The sequence below is a fragment of the Nerophis lumbriciformis genome, linkage group LG11 (assembly GCF_033978685.3).
Source record: "Nerophis lumbriciformis linkage group LG11, RoL_Nlum_v2.1, whole genome shotgun sequence".
Taxonomy (NCBI): domain Eukaryota; kingdom Metazoa; phylum Chordata; class Actinopteri; order Syngnathiformes; family Syngnathidae; genus Nerophis; species Nerophis lumbriciformis.
The window spans coordinates 31,485,621-31,505,936 of record NC_084558.2 but is presented as its reverse complement, the minus strand read 5'-3'; the positions used below and the strand labels follow the sequence as shown (position 1 = coordinate 31,505,936).

The 20,316-nt window shown below is 39.0% G+C and overlaps 1 protein-coding gene across 1 annotated transcript in view; it reads right to left on the bottom strand.

Moving 5' to 3' along the window:
* Window positions 1–1,416: 1,416 nt before the first annotated feature.
* The window catches only part of gatad2b (GATA zinc finger domain containing 2B), a 135,022-nt gene continuing 116,122 nt past the window's right edge, over window positions 1,417–20,316 (bottom strand). The window contains exons 8-11 of the mRNA XM_061966809.1: window positions 18,842–19,044; window positions 17,245–17,352; window positions 13,009–13,216; window positions 1,417–9,446 (exon numbers count right to left, since the gene is read on the bottom strand). Of these exons, the coding sequence (XP_061822793.1) occupies window positions 9,310–9,446; window positions 13,009–13,216; window positions 17,245–17,352; window positions 18,842–19,044 (656 nt within the window). The 3' untranslated portion in view covers window positions 1,417–9,309. The remainder of the gene's footprint in view (window positions 9,447–13,008; window positions 13,217–17,244; window positions 17,353–18,841; window positions 19,045–20,316) is intronic.

Genomic DNA, 20,316 nt, shown 5'->3' with positions numbered 1-20,316 from the left:
CTAAAGAGTAAATAAATGCCAAGGAAAGTTTGCTTACAATGGAGCCTAGGAGAGTCACTCTATTCTGCCTATAAAGTCCTTCAAAAACATCCAAACACCTCCATTGAGGTTGTATATACATGATGTAAGTATATATGTAATGTAGTAAAAGGCACATTTATAATAACGTTTAGTATTTTGCTGATTTTCAGCATACGCAGCACATTAATTTAAAAAATGCATCACAATGTTCGCTTTTTTTCCCCAAACATCACTGATTATTACTCACTGCTGACTTCATGAAGGCCAAAAAACATAATCAAACATCACTTACTGTACGAGGTGTGCGATCATTAGGATGCCGACTGAATCTTGTTATATTTCCGTTTAGATGAAGAATGACTCATAATCCTCGCGAAGGAAAGGGGACGGGGGGTGGAAACAAGCGTCTCTTCGTGTGGTTCTCGCCATTATTTATGATCTACGATACATTTTAACAAACAAGGAAGCAAGGAAACAGCAGACCACTCGTCAGTCACGTAATGTAAATGGAGTATTGTTGGCGCTTTTTGGATGGTTATTTGGGACAACGTGGCTCGGTTGGCAGAGCGGCTGTGCCAGCAACTTGAGGGTTCCTGGTTTGTTCCCCAGCTTCTGCCATCCTAGTTCCGTGTAGTGAAGTGAATTATATTTATATAGCGCTTTTCTCTAGTGACTCAAAGCGCTTTTACATAATGAAACCCAATATCTAAGTTACATTTAAACCAGTGTGGGTGGCACTGGGAGCAGGTGGGTAAAGTGTCTTGCCCAAGGACACAACGGCAGTGACTAGGATGGCGGAAGCGGGGATTGAACCTGGAACCCTCAAGTTGCGCACGGTCAATCTACCAACCAAACTATACCGTCTGTTGTGTCCTTGAGCAAAACGCTTCACGCTTTCTCCTGGTGGGTCGTGGTTAGGGCCATGGCCCGCCCTTGGTGTGTGAATGTGTAAATAGTGTGTAAGCGTGAGTACCTTGAAGATAAAAAAGTGCTATAAAAGTATAATCCCTTTAACCATATTTATTGGGTTTTATGGGCGGAATAGAGGACATTCCATTGGCTCCGTTGTAAGCGGACTTTTATTTACGAGTTACAATGCATTAATATATACACACACACATATATATATATATACACACATATATACATATACACATATATACATATATATATATATATATATATATATATACACACATATATATATATATACACATACATATATATATATATATATATATACACACACACACACACACACATATATATATACACATACATATATATATATATATACATATACAGTATATATATATATACATACATAGATACATTTGTATATATACACATATGTATATATATACTGTATATACAGTATATAAATATGTCATGTATTTATATATATGCACACACACACACACACACAATACATATACATACATATATATATAAGTATAGTTGTATATATGTCATGTATTTTATAATGATTTTAAAAGATAAGCAAAATTCCAAATAAGTGCAGTTCCCCTTTAACACAATTGTCTTTCAAAAACGTGTATTTAATTAATTTTGTAAATCAACAACTAGTATTTTCTCCCACACAATAAACCAAAAATACTATTTTGAAACTATAATGTGCTTTTCCCCACATTTATGGACAATATTTTAGCATTACAACTATTATTTTGGATAAGATGACATACTGCTGCATTAAGCGCTGTGTCATAAACTTGACATTGAGCACTGTAACACAACATACTTGTCATGCCAACATTTCTGCGCTTTACGCCGAAATCTTTTTGGCCATCTATTGTTTTCTCGTAAATTGCCGCGGGTCAATCAGACATGACTTTAGATACCTCCCATAATGGTCGACTGTTAAGAATTCTGTTGCGTTTGTGCAGGATTGATTATTGTCATGTCGCAAGTGAGGCAAGATAGAGTGCATTACTTGGCTGGATTCTGTTTCACTTAGTTTGCATTGTCCAAAGAAGCAGAACATGATGTCATCAATGTTACTTTTGTTACATTTTTTTGCCGCAACATTTTTTTTACGAAACAAAAATTCATACAATACAAAACTAACAGATAAATAATGTATGCATTGATTATGGCCCTTTTGCTGGTAGACTGTAAAGTTATGACAGATGGCAACATATGAAGATGAGTGATATAAAACGTTTTTTTTTTTTTTTTTAAACCAACCAGTTTGTTACATAAGATATTTAGCAGATCCAATCGTGTTTACGTGACAAAATACACTGAAGCGCTAGCTTGATGTAAAGATTTGTGACAAAAGCTTTTCTGACACGAAACGTAAACGCTAGCAGAAAAAGAGTTGCCCTGATGTAAAACTGGAACAGAAAAAGTGGGTAGGTGCCTGGTGTTTGCGGCGCACGATCATCAGAATCAAGTAAGCTTAATCTAGCTTTAGCATCTTCTAAACCATTTAGCTTAGCTTAAAGCGTTAGCTTCTGCGAGCACATGAACGCGAGCTGCGATCAAATGAAAGGTGGCTACGTGACTTAAGTGCTTCTGGGTAAGTCCTATTTATTTATTTTTGACAGCAAACATTTCGAAGTATTGTTCATTAATCTACTTGTAAACAAAATCCAAGTTAAAAACCCTGAAACAGTCAGCGTCAAACTAGCTAGCATGCACCATTGCTGCCCAGTATGTTAGCATATGTGCTAATATATGCTAATTATGAGGTTCGAATACCGCCAAGTCATCACCTTTTTTTTTGCAGCCTGCGTTTGACCTGAGCAAATGCAAAGTAACAAGACACTGACGTGGTGTTTACACGTCACACAGCTTAGCTAATACCTAAAAGAGTAAACACACTATTAGTATTAGCTAACAGTGCAAACGCACTATTAGCTATTAGCCAAGTCTGTCGGCCATAAATTGAAAAACATGAATTATGTACCACAGATCATTATTAAAATGATTTCTGCTGCTTTATAAAATACATGTTAAAAGTTTCTCATAACATCACGGCTGATTAAACTTCCATTTCTGGAAAACTATTCCATGTCAACTTGCAGTTTGGTACTCTGGTAGCGACTGGAGTTTGGGAAAACGAAATATCGATACTTTTTATTATAGCTTTGGCATTAAAAAATCTGTTGACGTCCAAAATATGTTTTGTTTTTTTTAACATCAGAGCGCTCTAGACATGAAATAACACCTACAGAGTCATTTTTACACTTGTTTAATCCAATATAGCAATGGCTGAGCTAATCATTGGCCACAATACTGATTGGTTTAACCTCATCCTTGGGCTACTATGTGGTACTGATATGTTTAGTTCATTTAACTAATGTTACGGTTGAAAAAACTTAATTTAGGCCACAATATGTCAAATATGTTTCAAATAATCTGCGATTGAATATAGAGCACAAACTTCGAAGAACGATGTGGCGAGGGACGATTGTATATGGTATTGTACTTCCAAAGCGTGGCATCACATCGTGCCAAAGCATTTTCCTGATTGAAAATGTTGAAAGTGAATTTATTTGTGAGACAGCGCCTTTTGCTGGATTCATGTGTTTCCCCTGCAGGTAGTGGCATCAAACCATACATTTTTTAATTTTTTTTACTTAAGTTACCACTAAAAAAAAATAATTTAACATTTAAAGTAGAGGAAAGTATGCCCATATGAACATTTGTACTGTACAATATTGCTCAATTCTTACATTTTAACACTTGTCCTCGAGTCACGTTTGAGCTTAAGTGAACCAAACTGTAATTAGACCGAGATTCCAATCTTCAAGCGGTCTTGACCCAACCTGTTTGGTGAACAACCATGGTAAGTAGACCCAACAAGTGAGATCATACATAAATTGCACGGACCAAAGGAAGGACCGGTGCTAAAATGGCAAACAATAGCACTCTTTAAAAGTACCTGTTTATTTGACAAGCTTTTCTTGAAATATATATGAACCTTTAGGGTTAGACTAAGCGGTTAGGGTTAAACAGTTAGGGTAAGAGGTAACCTATTAAGGCATAGCGTTAGTGGTAACTATTTAGGAATATGGGTTAACGGTAAACAAATAACATTACAGGTAACTAGATGGGGGTAAGCATTTAAGGTTTGGGGTAAGCCGCTAGGGGTCAGAGTGAGGGTTTAAGGTCATTGATAATGGGTAAGCATTCAATATTAGAGGTAACTGGTTAGTGGTAAGCAGTTAAGGTAAAGGTGACCAGATAGGGGTAACTATTGAGGGTAAGGGGTTAGCAAAAAACTATTAACATTAGAGGTAACTAGATAGGGGTAAGCAGTTAAGATTTGGGGTAAGAAGTTAGGATTAAAAGTGCAGTAACCAGTTAGGGGTTAGGATTAGAGGTAACTGATTAAGGTCACACACGTTTTAGGGCGCATTGGGGACATTTAGAGTCAGACGTAACAGGTTAGGGGTAAGAGTGTGGGGTGAATGTAACCAGTTAGGGGTAAGCAGTTAAGGGTAAACAACATTAAGGGTAAGCAATTAGGGTTAGGTGCTAGGCACAGTAAATACAACTCCTATTTTTTCCCGTTCTGGACCAGAGTACCAAACCCACCCATCTTAATCAAAGGTGTGTCAACACAATCCAAGCTAAAGTGCTTCAACAACGTGTTTTGATCAAAAGATACAGTTCAGTGTAGCTCATCACGGTATGGTTTGGGACAAATAGCATGTATAAATAAATAAATGCATTGCAGCATGTGTTGGGACTGAGATGGTGCTAGCATGTCATGATGTAAATATTTAAGTACAAACTGATGGAAGTCAACAAATGAACCACATCCAGCTTTTTCTGTTCATACTTGGTATGCAACTTCCATGTCCACTAGTCAACAGAATGATGCGTCTAGTGCCACCCTTTTAGTTCCAATGTGCCTAAAAGTGGAATGGTATATATATATATAAATATATACTGTTACTTGTATCTACATGACTCACATCCCCATAAAGACAACCTTGTGTTGTACTTTGTATTGTATGACTTGTAAAAGTTCTTCAAACGGTTCACGATACGAGTTCTGCATTGTCTACAAAGTGCGTCCAATCGGAACTTCTTCATTTCAACATCTCTTTTTCAGACTTTAGATCTCATACGGAAATCGGTCCAACAGACCTTCAACCTTGTACAGTGGTACCTCAGTTTCTGTACGCCCCAGTTTTCCTAGAATCATAGATCCATCCATCCATCCATTTTCTACCGCTTGTCAGATCATTTTTGTCAAATGTTTTACCACGGTTTTCGTACGGCCAAATATTGCGTGTGACAGTTTGCCCGTGTATTATTCTGCATAGAATACCACGCATTAGTGACGACGTCTTGTGTTAAGTCCAACAGTACGATCCGGCTTTTGTTGGACCTTTTGGAAGAGGTTACTAACGAAAACCGAGGTACCATAAACACACAGTTTAAACACTGATTGTAGCGCTATTGTACACAAAGAGTCGCAGTATTTCAAAACCAACAACGTGCTGAGGGACATTCGGTCGATGGTACGGGTGGACGAAACGATCAAATATTACAAATTGATAATCAAAGCAAAACTAGTCATGGTTTGGGTATGGTTTCAATGTTTAGATGATGAACATTCAAGGAAACTACTGTCGCTGCTGTGGCCATGAAAAGGATGGTGTCGCACTTAAAGGCCCTACATCAATGGCTTTGGAGGCATCTCAGAAAGCGGGTACCAGAAATACTAAATACTTCCGCATATATGCAAAATAAGTCGCTCTGGGCAACCGTATTGAGATGTGTTCCAGCCATGAGTGTAGCGGTGCAAAGAAACTTATGTTATGAAGGACACATTATCATAGCGGTGAAGCTTTGAATTACGCAAAGATGTGTGTATTGCTTTCCAATAAGATCAATCATTTTTACTGGAAAAGATGCCGTTTGTAGCGCTTATTATTTCCATGATGTCCAACTAACGACTGCTGCTTGAACAATGTGAAGACCACGCAATCAACAAAAAAAAGGGGGGAGGGGTCAAGCTGAGCTTTTTTGACGGGCCGGGAGCCAGATTGGAACACTTTAAAATGAACTTGTATTAAAAAAAAACATGTCTGCTTGTTCTCTTAAACAATCACAGTATATAACCTGGACAGGTACGCCCTGTTTTCCACCGCATGGCTCCACTCGCATTTCCACGGGAAAGTACTCCTTTCTGTTTCCAGTACCCGCTCTGTCAAAGCCATATGGTGCAACAAAGCATACTCCTTTGTTACATTTCACTGATAAAAATGATAAAAACAAACACACATGCTAATGTTAGCTTGTTCTATTGCTGTGACTTTGCTCTGGATTCTGGAATATTAGAACAACACAGTCTCCACTTTGCTGCAGCGTCATTCTTTTAAGCCTCTAAAATCATGAATTTATATATGTAATACTGAAAAAGCTACATGTGGACAACACTCATGGCAGGGTAGGGGTACACGTGGATTAGGGGTGTCCCGATACAACCTTTAGACTTCCCATTGGCTGACACAGATATTGAACCTTTACGATATCAGCAGGATCTTTTATTATGTAGTGTGGAATGTTAGAAAAGGTTTGATCAAGTGAAACTACTCAAACAGAGAACAATGGCAGGTATTAAAAAAACTCACCTATTTATTAGTAATTGTCCGGAGTGGATTTACGCTGTCTTTAATTAAGTTGAAGTGGAGTGGTAATTGCTTCTGGTGACAATTAGTGGCCACAAAAAATCATTAAGTTAAGCTCTTTTCACAGTAAATCAAATGATGCGGACACGTTTGGTACTGGATTCTTTCTAATATATGCTTCTGCCTTGGAGCCGTTGTTATCTGAAAGTAATATGTAACTATAATTATTTGATCCTATATTGACAATTGAGTTTTCAGACTACACCATTCCTCAATTAAGGACACTTACAGACAGAGCCAGCAATTTTACTGTATTGCTGTTACAGGCACCGTTGGGAAACAATTAAGGTATGTAAATAAATATTTACAAATTCTTTCTCTGTAAATATCTCATTTCACAACGTACCGGTATATATCTGCGGCCTATAGTCCGATACGGCAAGTATCGTTATATGAAATAATCTTATTTATCCTAAAATGTTAGTGTACTTATGTACCAGTGCGGCTAATAGTCAGCTAAATATGGTAAGCAGTGCACAACTTAGCAAAGCAACAACTAAGCACACATACCATTATATCGGAAGGTTTAGATGCAAGCGATACCTAGATTTCTGCTGATATCGGACCAATATCCAATGTCAATATCGGATCGGTACACCCCTAACAGATACCGTGCCATATATGGATCTATCTTTGGAAAGATAGATCCATAAAAATGTGCATGAACCAACACCTCGGGTTTCCATGTTGTCTGCTATATTGATCCGAGCTTGTCATAAGTTGTCTGGTACAGTTCCCCAATATTCTAGTATGTTCAGCCATTCTGTCCCATATTGCCTACTACCAGTTTTACTGAGGTGGAACACCGCAACATGTTGGGTAAACAAAGCGGACTCTTGTTTTTCTTAACTGTTGTTGTGACGTGTATCAACTCTGACTGATACGTTCAATGAGGCGCGAGCAGAGTGAGCCATGACGATACCGTGCAGTGGAAAAGGGGAAGTAGCTGGGTTCTCACCAGCTCCTTGTTCTGAATATGATTTGGTCCAAAGACCATGAGTGTATACTTGAGTGTACTCCTTGCTCTCTGGCCTCAGCAGGCAGCAGCGACATGCAACATGAGGTCCAACATTTGGAGATGAACACGGTAAAAAGCACATGTAAAATGTGAAGTATACCAGACAACCCGTGACTCTCTGACAGGCCATCAGCCAGCTTCCAGACCTTAAGAGACTCTTAATTGTAACATTCTTTTTCTGAGAAAAAAAAAAAGAAAAAAGTTTTTTGTTTTCTTTTTCCAATTGGAAATATGCAAAGTGCTCCTCTGGAGTGAGGCAACTTGTGCGCAGAACATGCACACAATGATTGATCCATGTCTCTCCCATAAAAGATATAATCCACATCTTTTCTTTTCTCCGTCTGACGCAAGGTATCTATACATAATCCATACATAGTTTTTTTGTTTTTAGCTTTCTTGATTATTATCGTCTCCTGATGGCAGATACCTCTCAGGTACGCCAACATTTCAAGAAGAGACGCCGCAAAAATGATGAAAAAAAAATAAAGAAGAAGGAAAAAAAGGAGTATTTAGGGGTTTCGGCGGGGGTCAAGAGTCAGAAAAACCCAAACGTGAGAAGGTGTGTTTGGGTGCACTTCCACCTTTGCAGGAAGGTGTGAAAAGGAGCTCCTGGGTGGAAGGGGTCCAGTCTGTGCATAAACAAAGGTAGTTAAGGGTGGTGTGGTTGGGAAGATGGTTGTCACATCCACTTTGTTCTTCGCTCTCAATTCTGGACAAGTTCCCAATGATCCCAAATCCTGACAGCGACTCCTCAACGGCTGCAGTGTTGACAAGCGTCCCGTGTACATCCACTACGTTATTGATGGGACTCTGACGCGTGACAGGGGAGTGACAAGCAAATGGAAAAGGTTTGATGACAATAGGATTCTCCTTCCGAGAGACGACTGCACCATTCTGTCATTTCCAGCTAGCAGTGATGGTGCAGGGATTGACGACATGCGATGGTGTGATAAGGATGCTCTGTCCTCATGAGCCCTCACACAAATGGAGAAACGTCTTTATCCTCTTTTGAACTGGATATGACTTATGTCCCGATTACTTTTCTCCACTTTGAAGCTCTAGTATACCATACAAAGCTTGAAAGTTGCATAGTAAGCAGAATGCACCCTGTTGATCTTCTGTTACTAGCTATACTCCAATCCAAGCTTTAATCGGAGTGGAGCGTTAAAAAAAGGTCTGAAGCGACCCTACAATGATCCACTGTCACTTTCTTCAAAGAATGACATTAGAAAAACAAATACTACGATTCAAAAAGCATAATGAGTAATAGTAATGGAAGCAAAAATAAAGGTTAATAATAATACTAATAATAATAATAATAATAATAATAAGTGCTACCAACAGTGAATTACGATGCCAACCAAGAAGAATTTCACCATGTGGCTCAATTTGAAATGCGCTGACATTTTATTGTCCTTGCGTGACCTGGTGGCTTTTCAATGGGTGGGTTGAAGGTAGGCACATGGACAGGCACTGCATGCGATGAATGGGTGGGGCCTGGTGTTTCAGGGGGGCTATTATTGGCCGGCGTCGGAGTGCTTTAGCGTGGGGTAGGACAACAGGGCCTGGGGCCAGGCGTCTTCTGATGGGCCATCAGGCTCATTTTTGCCCGGTGATGGACTGCGATATGGATCGTGGTGGGATCATGTCCAACAGGTACTCTCGCTGACGGTCTGCTAAGCTGGAGTTCTTATGGGCGCCGACAGCGGCGGGGTTCAGATAGGCGATATTTAACCCTGTGGTGTGGGACAGAAATACACAGTCAAGAGTCTACTGAAAAAACCCCCCCAAAAAACAGTATGCAAAAACATTTAAGTCTCTCTGATTGGCTGACTCATGTCAACATATTGTATTTTCCGGACTATAAAGCACACTTAAAAATACTTTCATTTTCTCAAAAATCGACAGTTTGCCTTATAACCCGGTGCGCCTAATGTACAGAATAATTCTAGTTGTGCTTACCGACCTTGAAGCTATTTTATTTGGTACATGGTGTAATAAGTGTGAGCAGTAGATGGCAGTCAAACATAAGAGATACGTGTAGACTGCAAGATGACACCAGTACACAACACTAAAACTTTAAATGTTCCATTGAGAATATAGAACATTACACACGGCGCTCAAAATCCGTCAAAATGTTTCAGTACGACTTTGGTAAGCTGAGAAGCCGCACCGCTTGATACATTGTCAGAGCATTACGGCTCCCGTAGTCAGACGTGCTGTGATTCAACATACGGGTTTTATTATGGTGTGTGTGTAAGGACCGCAAAATGGCACCTATTAGCAGACATATTACCTGGCGTTTAGTTTTGCAATATTATGCAAAACCAACTTTTCTTACCTTCTGGTACCTGCTGATGTGTATTTGGGATCTGCATAAGTCCTGAAAATGTGCGCAAGTCCGCCACTGTAGTCCGTTCCGACACCGTAGTCGATAAGCTTCTTTTTTTCTCTCTATCGCCTTGTTATGTGGCATTCATCCTCCGCTGTTGCCATTACAAATATAAAGTAGCTTAAAGTTCTAACTTATATCTCGCTATGGAAGCGCTAAAAACTAATGGTGTAGTGGGTTTACATTATTCACCCACGGAACTTTAGTTATTAAGAGGGTTCCGGTCGGACGGGTTTTAACAGGACACATTTCTGGAGTTGTTGTTGTACTAGTGAGCCACGGATGAGGAGATGCTGCTCCGTTATTGATTTAAGTAAAGTCTCAATGTCATTAAAACAGGTAGCGTCATCTTTTAACACTTCTTCGACTCCCGTCCTTGCACGCTACACCGGTACAACAAAGATGACGGGGAGAAGGCATTGTCAAAGCCACATAAATAAGACCGCCCACAAAACATCCAGAAGACGACTTGAAGATGGTCTGTAAAACATAACCTATGCAACATTTTGACCAAAGAACCACCATTACATGTTATGTAGACCACAAGGAAGTGTTTTTAATTTAGAGAAAAAAAATCATAATATGACCCCTTCAATGCGCCTTATAATCTGGTGCGCATTTTGTATGAAAATAGACCTGAATAGAACCGCTCCTCGGCAGTGCACCTTATAATCTGGTGTGCCCTATGGTCCGGAAAATACGGTGAGCGGTTGTGACATAACTAAAAAAGCCATTGCTTGTACATTTGTGATTGAGACAAATGGAGAATGGGCAATAAAAAATGTTTTCAACCTTCGGAGGCTAACAATCTAAAACGGAATTTTGCATTTGTTTATTAATTTAGGATAACAAAGTTATTTACCTTTCAAATACAGTACAATGGTAACCAATTCTACAGTAATTATAAATGTATAATTACTGTAGAAGTGGTTACCATTGTAACAAAATTGTATATCCTTTTAAATAGTTACTTGCAACATTATTTAATTTATGATTGCATACCTTTATAATCACTGTATCATTTTTATTGATTATTTATTCAGTTTAGTCGGTCGGCATAAAGCCAAATACTAAAATAAATTATTGTTCTAATGTGTGGCACCTTGAGACAAGAATAGGTTGATTGACAGTCTAAAAGTAACAAGTCTTCCTTCACCCGGTGTTTTTGCAGTTTTATGCATGTATATGCATAAAATATAAAAATTGGAGAGAAAAATCGCAATTAGGTTTTTCCCTCAAAATTGTGCAGCGCTAGCTGCAGCTATTGATAATTGTATTAATAGAGTAATCTATTGATTAGTTTGTTCGATTAATTGAGTAATCGGATGGAACACACTTTAAGCCTCAATGCATTTTTAAGGAAAATGGTTGAAATAAACAACAGAGTTTTGGTCTGCTATATAACCTTCATTTTTTTTTCTGTAAGAACAAACTAGTAGATGTAAAGATCCATACACGGAGGTGTTTAAAACAGGAAGCGAAACAGTATGTGCGTCCCCCATTTTGCTTTTATCATTAAGAAATTACATATCATTAAGAAAATACAAAGTAAAACGGGAGACGATAAGCATACTTAAACACTTAATTACCAATAATATGGCTCATACAAGGCCAGAACAGTAGATAATGGTTATTCTGCCAAGGAAAGTATAATGTGTGGTGTAATATTGATAATCGTGATCAATTTGGTCCCATTTTCATGTCGTTATCTCTCATGGTAAATTCAGTTGGGGATCATAAAAACTTTGTGTGGTGTCGTGAGAAAAAAAAAATCGATGTATTGCATTTCAGAATCAAGCTGTGGAACAAGCAAAGCGTTATTAATAATTTCAGAGGCGCTGTAATGTATGTGCATTCTATCTTGCAAGTGAACTCCTGCAGCAAATAAAAAAAAAATGTAATCAGACCACATCTTACTTTTTTTAACAGATATATACATACAGTAAGGTGCGTCACGCACAACGGAACCGGCATCATTTGGAGCTCCACGCATTTTGTTTTGAAAACATAACATAATATGCTGCACAGAAATTGCAGACTAACTTAGCGTACATTATCGTAGCCTAAATGTAAGTGTAGAGAAGGAATGGAACCCCAGTCAGTGTGGGCATGTGTCAAAGTTGTAAGGCTGGGGTGACCACTGTCATGTTTTGATAATAAAACAAATTGATTTAACCACTGTAGTATCGACCAAATACTGGTAGTATACTTGGTATCATCACTGTTGATATTTGTACTAAACCATCCACCTTTGTTTACATTCAAGAGCTTGCGGTTAGCATATTCTCCTACGGTATGTAGTGTGGCATGTTTCGCTATTGCTTGCCCTCCAGTGATTACGATACATGTAAGAAACACAGTTTATTTGCCACAACAGAAGGGAGTATTAGGGACTTGCACTGTGGAGGGACATTAGTGAGATTGGGACAATGCGATGAGGATGCATTTGTTTGCTTGTCGCTGTCAAATTTGCAGGACACAGCTAGAATGTGTCATCAACAAACATTATGACGATATGACGACAGTATTAAAGGCTACTGTCGGCTAGATTAGTATTATTTATATCGTACATCGGCTAAATCAGTGATTCTCAAACTGTGGTACGCTGGCTCCATATAGTGGTACGCCAACGAAGTCTGTAAGTATGTACTGTGTATGGGGTATCATTGTTGATGTTTGTGCATTGTGTGTAACGATACAGTGGTCAAAAATATTAAATATACTCTCTGCCTTGTTTTTAATGAATACTTACACCTATTTTGCTACTGTATTTTAATGTTGGTCATCATAGTGATACTTGGAGAGCCAAGTGTTTTCTGAGGTGGTACTTGGTGTAAAAAGTTTGAGAATCACTGGTCCATCTTACGCAACATTAACATCATACATTTAGTACACAATGAAGGTACCTGGGATGTTGTAGATCTGGCGACGGCTGTCATGCTGCAGTCTGTTGCTGCTACTGCTGTTGCCGCCACTGCTGCCACAGTGCTTTCCGCTGGTCATCCCCATGAGGCTGCTGGCCACTGACAGCTGGGAGGCCTGGGCGAAGTTAGACAGGACGCCTCGCGCGGAGTTGGACAGACCCCTTTGCAGAGAGGCCTGAGGTTGTTGGGTCTGAAGGGAATAAAAGCAGTTAGTAAACGGGAGTCCTGTTCCTTTTACTCAGGCTTCACTAGGACTCAGTACTACATGTGTTCTTAGTCCGATTTTTCAGTACGGAACCCTTGATTTCGAACAGAGACCTTGAGATTTTCTACATGGTACGGAATGAGGAAAGACAAAAAAATAACGTGCGCAACACAGCCTTGTCTAGAAACAAAGCTGAGGAACTTGGAAACCATTTTCTATCGTTCTTATATCCTGTTATTATATGACTATTCCGGTGGATAAGAGGACAGAAGTATGCCGCCATTGTTCAGCAGTACGTCAAACATGTTTGCATGTTCGCAACAAAAAGTCATGGCCAAAAATATTGGCAACCCTGCATTTCTGTCAGATAATGCACCACTTCTCCCAGAAAATTGTTGAAATTACAAATGCTTTGGTATTCACATCTTTATTTCTTTTGTTTGCATTGGAACAACACAAAAAAAACAACCAAAAAGCCAAATCTGATATTATTTTACACAAAACTCCAAAATGGACTGGACAAAATTATTGGCACCCTCAACTTAATATATGGTAGCACACCCTTTGGAAAAAAGAACTGAAATCAATGGCTTCCTGTAACCATCAATTAGTTACTTACACCTTGCTACTGGAGTTTTGGACCACTCTTCTTTTGCAAACTGCTTCAAGTCTCTCCGATTTGAAGGGTGCCTTTTCCCAACTTCTGTTTTTAGATCTCTCCACAGATGTTCTATAGGATTCAGATCTGGACTCATTGATGGCCACTTCAGAACTCTCCAGCGCTTGGTCTTAAGCCATTTTTGTGTGCTTTTTGAAGTATGCTTTGGGTCGTTGTCCTGCTGGAAGACCCATGACCTCTGACGGAGACCCAGCTTTCTGACACTGGGCCCTACGTTATGCCCCAAAATTCTTTGGTAGTCCTCAGATTTCATGATGCCATGCACACAGTCGAGGCATCCGGTACCAGAAGCAGCAAAGCAACCCCAAAACAGCAGTGAACCTCCACCATGTTTGACTGTAGGAATGGTGTTCTTTTCTTTGAAGGTCTCATTTTGTTTTCTGTAAACAGTATGATGATGTGCTTTACCAAAAAGCTCCACTTTAGTCTCATCTGTCCACAGGACGTTCTCCCAGAAGGATTTTGGCTTCCTCAGGTAAGTTTTTGCAAAATCCAGTCTTGCTTTTTTATGTCTCTGTGTACTCCTGGGTCTCCTACCATACCGTCCCTTTTCATTGAGATGGCGATGGATAGTGCGAGCTGACACTGTTGTACCCTGTGTCTGCAGGTTAGCTTGAATTTGTTTGGAAGTGCGTCGAGGTTCTTTATCCAAAATTCTAACAATCCTTCGTTGCATCAAATTTTCTCTTCCGTCAACGTCCACGGAGGTTAGCTACAGTGCCATGGGATTTAAACTTCTTGATGACATTGCGCACAGTAAACACAGGAACATTTAGATCTCTGGAGATGGACTTGTAGCCTTGAGATTGTCCATGCTTTTCCACAATCTTGGTTCTCAAATCTTCTGAGAGTTCTTTGCTCTTCTTTCTTTTCTCCATGGTCAGTGTGGTACACACAACACAAAGGTTGAGCCAACTTTTCTCCATTTTAACTGGCTGCAAGTGTGATTTCTACATTGCTAGCACCTGTTACTTGCTACGGTTTGAAAAGGTGCCAATCATTTTGTCCAGTTCATTTTTGGAGTCAGATTTGGCTTTTTTGTTTGTTTTTTGTGTTGTTCCAATGCAAACAAAAGAAATAAACATGTGAGTACCAAAGCATTTGTAATTTCAACAATTTTCTGTGAGACGTGGTGCATTATCTGACAGAAATGCAGGGGTGCTAATATTTTTGGCCAAGACTGTGTGTGTGTATATATATATATATATATATATATATATATACATACATATAAACATAGATACATACATGTACGTATATACACATACATACATATATATCGATTGAGAGAGAGAGAGAGAGAGAGAGAGAGAGAGAGAGAGAGAGAGAGAGAGAGAGAGAGAGAGAGAGAGAGAGAGAGAGAGAGAGAGAGAGAGAGAGAGAGAGAGAGAGAGAGAGAGAGAGAGAGAGAGAGAGAGAGAGAGATGGAGATGGAGAAATAGAGAAAAAGACAGAGATAGCACACTTATGATTTCTATTATACTCTTCATGATGATTTGTTGTTTTTCTCTTAATTAGAATTGTATTTATTGGAGGATTACCTAATTGCAGTTTTTTATGTTATGTTTTTAACAATCATCAACGCTAAATAAGTTCTGCATTTTATTCTCTTAATGTACTGTAAAATGAACCTAACCGTGTTCCTGGCGTACAGTAACATTTACTCATTACCATTGATGTAACTCACTTAGTTTGAACGGGACACAACTTCCTATTCTGTAGCAGGCTTCACTAAAGTTACCTTATTTAAAAGGGCTGGTTTCAAGTCCAGGGGCAGCTACACATGTTATATGTCCACACAATAAGAATGTCAGTTAAAAACTTGTATTACATTTTTATTTGATTTTTTTAAACAAAAGACAGCTTAGCACCCCCCGCGACCCCAAAAGGGACAAGCGGTAGAAAATGGATGGCTGGATGGATGGATGGACGATTTAAAGCACAGGCACTTGAATGGACAAATGTGGAAATCAAGCAGTCTTCCAACACAAAACACAAATGTAACAAACTTAGCAGCATTTGAAAGCTAACACCTAAATAAATAAATGTAATTCCCCAGCAACTAAAACTCACTGAACAACAGTTTTATTTAATCTTATCTAGTAGTAAATATACAGTATGTACATTTCCACATCTGCACTAAGAAACAAAGTACTTACTTTCATACCAATATCATTCACACACACAAAAGTATAATTTATTTCTGAGCCTTTCAAGCCCAACCTTTAAGCGGTTAATACACAGTACTCAGGTGAGTTTGAACCAGATAAAACTGCCTGCTGGCTTGCAGGCTAGATTTTCCTGACTAAAAACAAAACACGCAACCTGCTCAGGTGAGTTCAAACCAGACTAAACCGCCCAAACCGCTGCCTACTCGTCAGGCAGGATGAACTCTTAAGTAAGATACTTTTGTAATTTGAAGGGAATTTGACTTGTCTTTCACAAGCTGATAATAAAGACAATAAAGACATTCTAAAGACTTCAATCTTGTGGACGAAAAGTTAAAGCTCATCTTTACCTACTCGCGTATTTCAATGCACACAATATACCTGTTAAGTTTATTTGTACAGTATAAGCAGGGGTTGGTGAATTCCTGGTGGGTAAGTGTGCACATATCTTGATGGCGTGGCTCAGTGGGAGAGTGGCCGTGCGCAACCCGAGGGTCCCTGGTTCAATCCCCACCTAGTACCAACCTCGTCATGTCTGTTGTGTCCTGAGCAAGACACTTCGCCCTTGCTCCTGATGGGTGCTGGTTAGCGCCTTGCATGGCAGCTCCCTCCATCAGTGTGTGAATGTGTGTGTGAATGGGTAAATGTGGAAGTAGTGTCAAAGCGCTTTGAGTACCTTGAAGTAGAAAAGCGCTATACAAGTACAACCCATTTATTTATTTATTTATTTATCATATCATAAATGAGAACAAAATACTAATGTGTCTTAGTGTGTAAGAGTTTATTTTGATACCTGCAAAGTTGGTGTTAGTGTTCCATACTTGTGTTTTTGGTAGCACCATTAGGTGAGGGAGGTGTTTAGTTTGATGGCTTCCTGCTGTTGTAAACAATATGAGCTCAATCACTGCTGGGCTACTTCCTGTGTAACCCAAGCGCTACCAATGTAGGGAAAATGAGATGACTCTATCAAGTCACAGCCCTATTATGGCACAAAAGGTTCTCTTCTCCTTTTATAACAAAAAAGTGTTTTATAAAGAATTCGCAATTAAACGGGTTGTGACTGAGGAATAAGAAACAAAACTCAGAGATCTAAACTCAGACGACATCTGAAGAATAGGAATTGGCAAAGAACACGACAAGTTCTGTCAGTTCGAGAGACACTTTACCTGGCGTAGAGCGTGATGTCGAATCAGGGAGTCGGTTTTGGAGGCGTTAGGGCCACTCGGGGCAGAGCTGGGCGAGAGGGCCGCCTGCTGAAGCCTCTGTTCGATCTCCTGACATGGAAGAAGTCACATGTGGAGCAATACAGTCAATCTTTTTACACAATCAGTAAAAACAAGATGATTGTAGCTATTTGCCAGCCTGATGGTGGATGTGAACTATCACTGCTGTCTGTTGATTTGGTCAATACAGACTTTTTTTCTGTGAGTGCACTTGCAGACGATTACCATATGGTTATGGTATTCATTTATTTCAAACACGCTTACAATTATAATATGATACATCACAAATTTCCATAAATTACTCAAAAAGGAGTAGGAAGAAGCAGACCTTAATAAATCCTATCCCTTTCGGTTTCATAGCAATTTCTAACATTTGTATGTACTCAATCTGTAACACAAAACAGTGGATAAATAAAAAAATCAATAAGTAAATCAATAAATATATAATAAATATGTTTGTCATTTATAAATAGTTGAGTAAATTGTGATTGACATAATGAGATAAGATTATCTAATTCCTTATCAGTATTCTTCTTCCTTGTGCTTTGTAAACACTAAGTTTGAACAGTTTTTAAACTAGATCATATTAGTACATTGTTTAACGTCCTAATCCATTCTATAATACTGATATAGTAAATGTTTTAAGTGTTGTACACGCATACAAATGTTTTAAGTACATTTTTTCTCTAAAGCTATATTTCTCGTCTTTTGTTCAGAATAATTGTGTACATTCTTTGATATAAGGACAGTACACACCCCCAGCACAGTCTCTTCAGGCTCCTACCATCAGGCAGACGATACAGGAGCCTGAAATCCAGGACTATGAGACTGACAAACAGTTTCTACCCACAGGCCATAAGGCTTGTGTATGCTAACTTGTGAATGCTAGCCCCCCCCGCCCCGTTTTACTTTTATCTTTTTGAACAAAAGACAGCTACCATGACCACCCCCGAACTGTGAACCATCACTGTAGACACTTTTCACCTTTGATCACTAAAGACACTTTAACTGCTGCTGTGACCCAAGGTCACCTCCATATTTATACTTTTGACTGTCAATCAGAATGTGCAATAATGTTATGTTACTTACTGTGCCTTGTATATACATTTTTTTTTTAGCTACCGTGTGACTTGTTGAAGGGTGGACTAGCAAAGTAAGATTTTCATTGTACGGCAAACTGTCAGTTTAACTGTGCATATGACAATAAACAATCTTGAATCTTGAATCTATTTCTCCTCATGACAACACTGACGCAGAAACGGGGTGAGAACATTTAAATTGGGAGTTAAATTTCGTTCATTTTCATATATATTTTTTTCCAAGCACATTAAAGGGAATTTTGTCATTCTACCCGTGATGGAATTTAACTTTCCAAACTACAGCAAACTGTACTGCTGTGTCTTCTAGTTATATATATATATATATATATATATATATCTATATTTGATTATTAAAGTTGAGAAATCGAATACAGAATTGATAACCATACATACAAATGCAATGTATAAAGAGTTGCAAGGTTCTAAACCCTGATCCTGACCTGCTCCTGCTGCAGGGCCTTCACAAAGGCGTTCTTCAGCCTGTTAGTGTGCTCTGCCTTCAGAGCCTTCTTTTGATTGGACATCATGCACTGCTCACAGAGAATCCGCCCACTCTTCTCCTGCTTCCAGTGGGGGGTGAAGTCGGTCCGACACTGGGCGCAGAAGAATGGCTCCATACGGGAAAGTGTCCCCCGGAGTTTACCTGCAGACAAAAATACAGTATTGTCAACAACTTGCAGGGCAATAGAGCATGTCCTTTTAACCCATCAATTTTAAACCGATACTTGGTGTAAATACCTTATAACTTGTTACTCATGAAAAAACAACACTGAGCATCACTTTATCTGTTGATTTCTTTTATTAAATTGATTTGAATTCATTTCAGTGGGTGGGGCTGTTTTGATGTACAAAGTGTTCTCGTGTGGAATGAATTGTGCTTGTAAGTTAAGGTATCAATGTATTCTTATTTGTAATATTTTTTACTGTATTGTTAAAATATTTTTGCTATTGAACATTTCATAGTAAATTTGATTTTGCATGTTTGGGGACTTGTCCAGGGTGTACCCCGCCTTCCGCCCGATTGTAGCTGAGATAGGCTCCAGCGCCCCCGCGACCCCGAAGGGAATAAGCGGTAGAAAATGGATGGATGGATGGATGTTTAGCCTGTGTGAGAAAATCTTCATAGGAATATGGTGCCACCTTATGGAATGTTGACAGTGAAAGCAGTAGCTCAATGAAATGATAATCAATCCTACAGAATTATTCCCACCAATATTGTCTATGCCATCCATTCATCCATCCATTTTATACCGCTTGTCCCTTTTGGGGTCACGGCGGGTGCTGGAGCCTATCTCAGCTTAATTCGGGCGGTAGGCGGTGTACACCCTGGACAAGTCGCCACCTCATCGCAGGGCCAACATCCGGTACAAATATCACCGTCTAAATGAACGGCTTCCTTCAACGAAACCAAAAGTATAAACTGTGGTTGAATTAAACATTTGCATGTGCAAAGTTGTCTAAACTGGTTACACCTTACAATTAAAGTCAAAAAGCCTTTGACTGCTACAATTAAATGCAAATAAAGCAGGCAATTAAAACCTGCAGTCATCTTTAAGCATGATCGTTTGGTTTTGGCACTTCGTATGGGCTTTTAAGAAAAACTTGCCCTGTTTTTTTGTCGCCTCGGTTATCATATGGCCAAACATTGCATGTATTGAACTAGTGCCTTTACCTGTGTATAATTCCACAGAATGTAGTACCCAACCAAAGAATCCACGCGCTTGTGATTAAGTCAACATTTTCAGACCAGTATTAATATTTAGTCTCAATTTGCTTGTTTTTTTAATTACTTACTGAAATCTATCCTTAGATTTTTCTAAAATCTTCCTTTCTTTCCATACACTGAGTGAACTTAATTTAAACATGTGAAAATTATGGTGTGAATGAGGTATCCGTAAAAAACACAGAAGGGGTA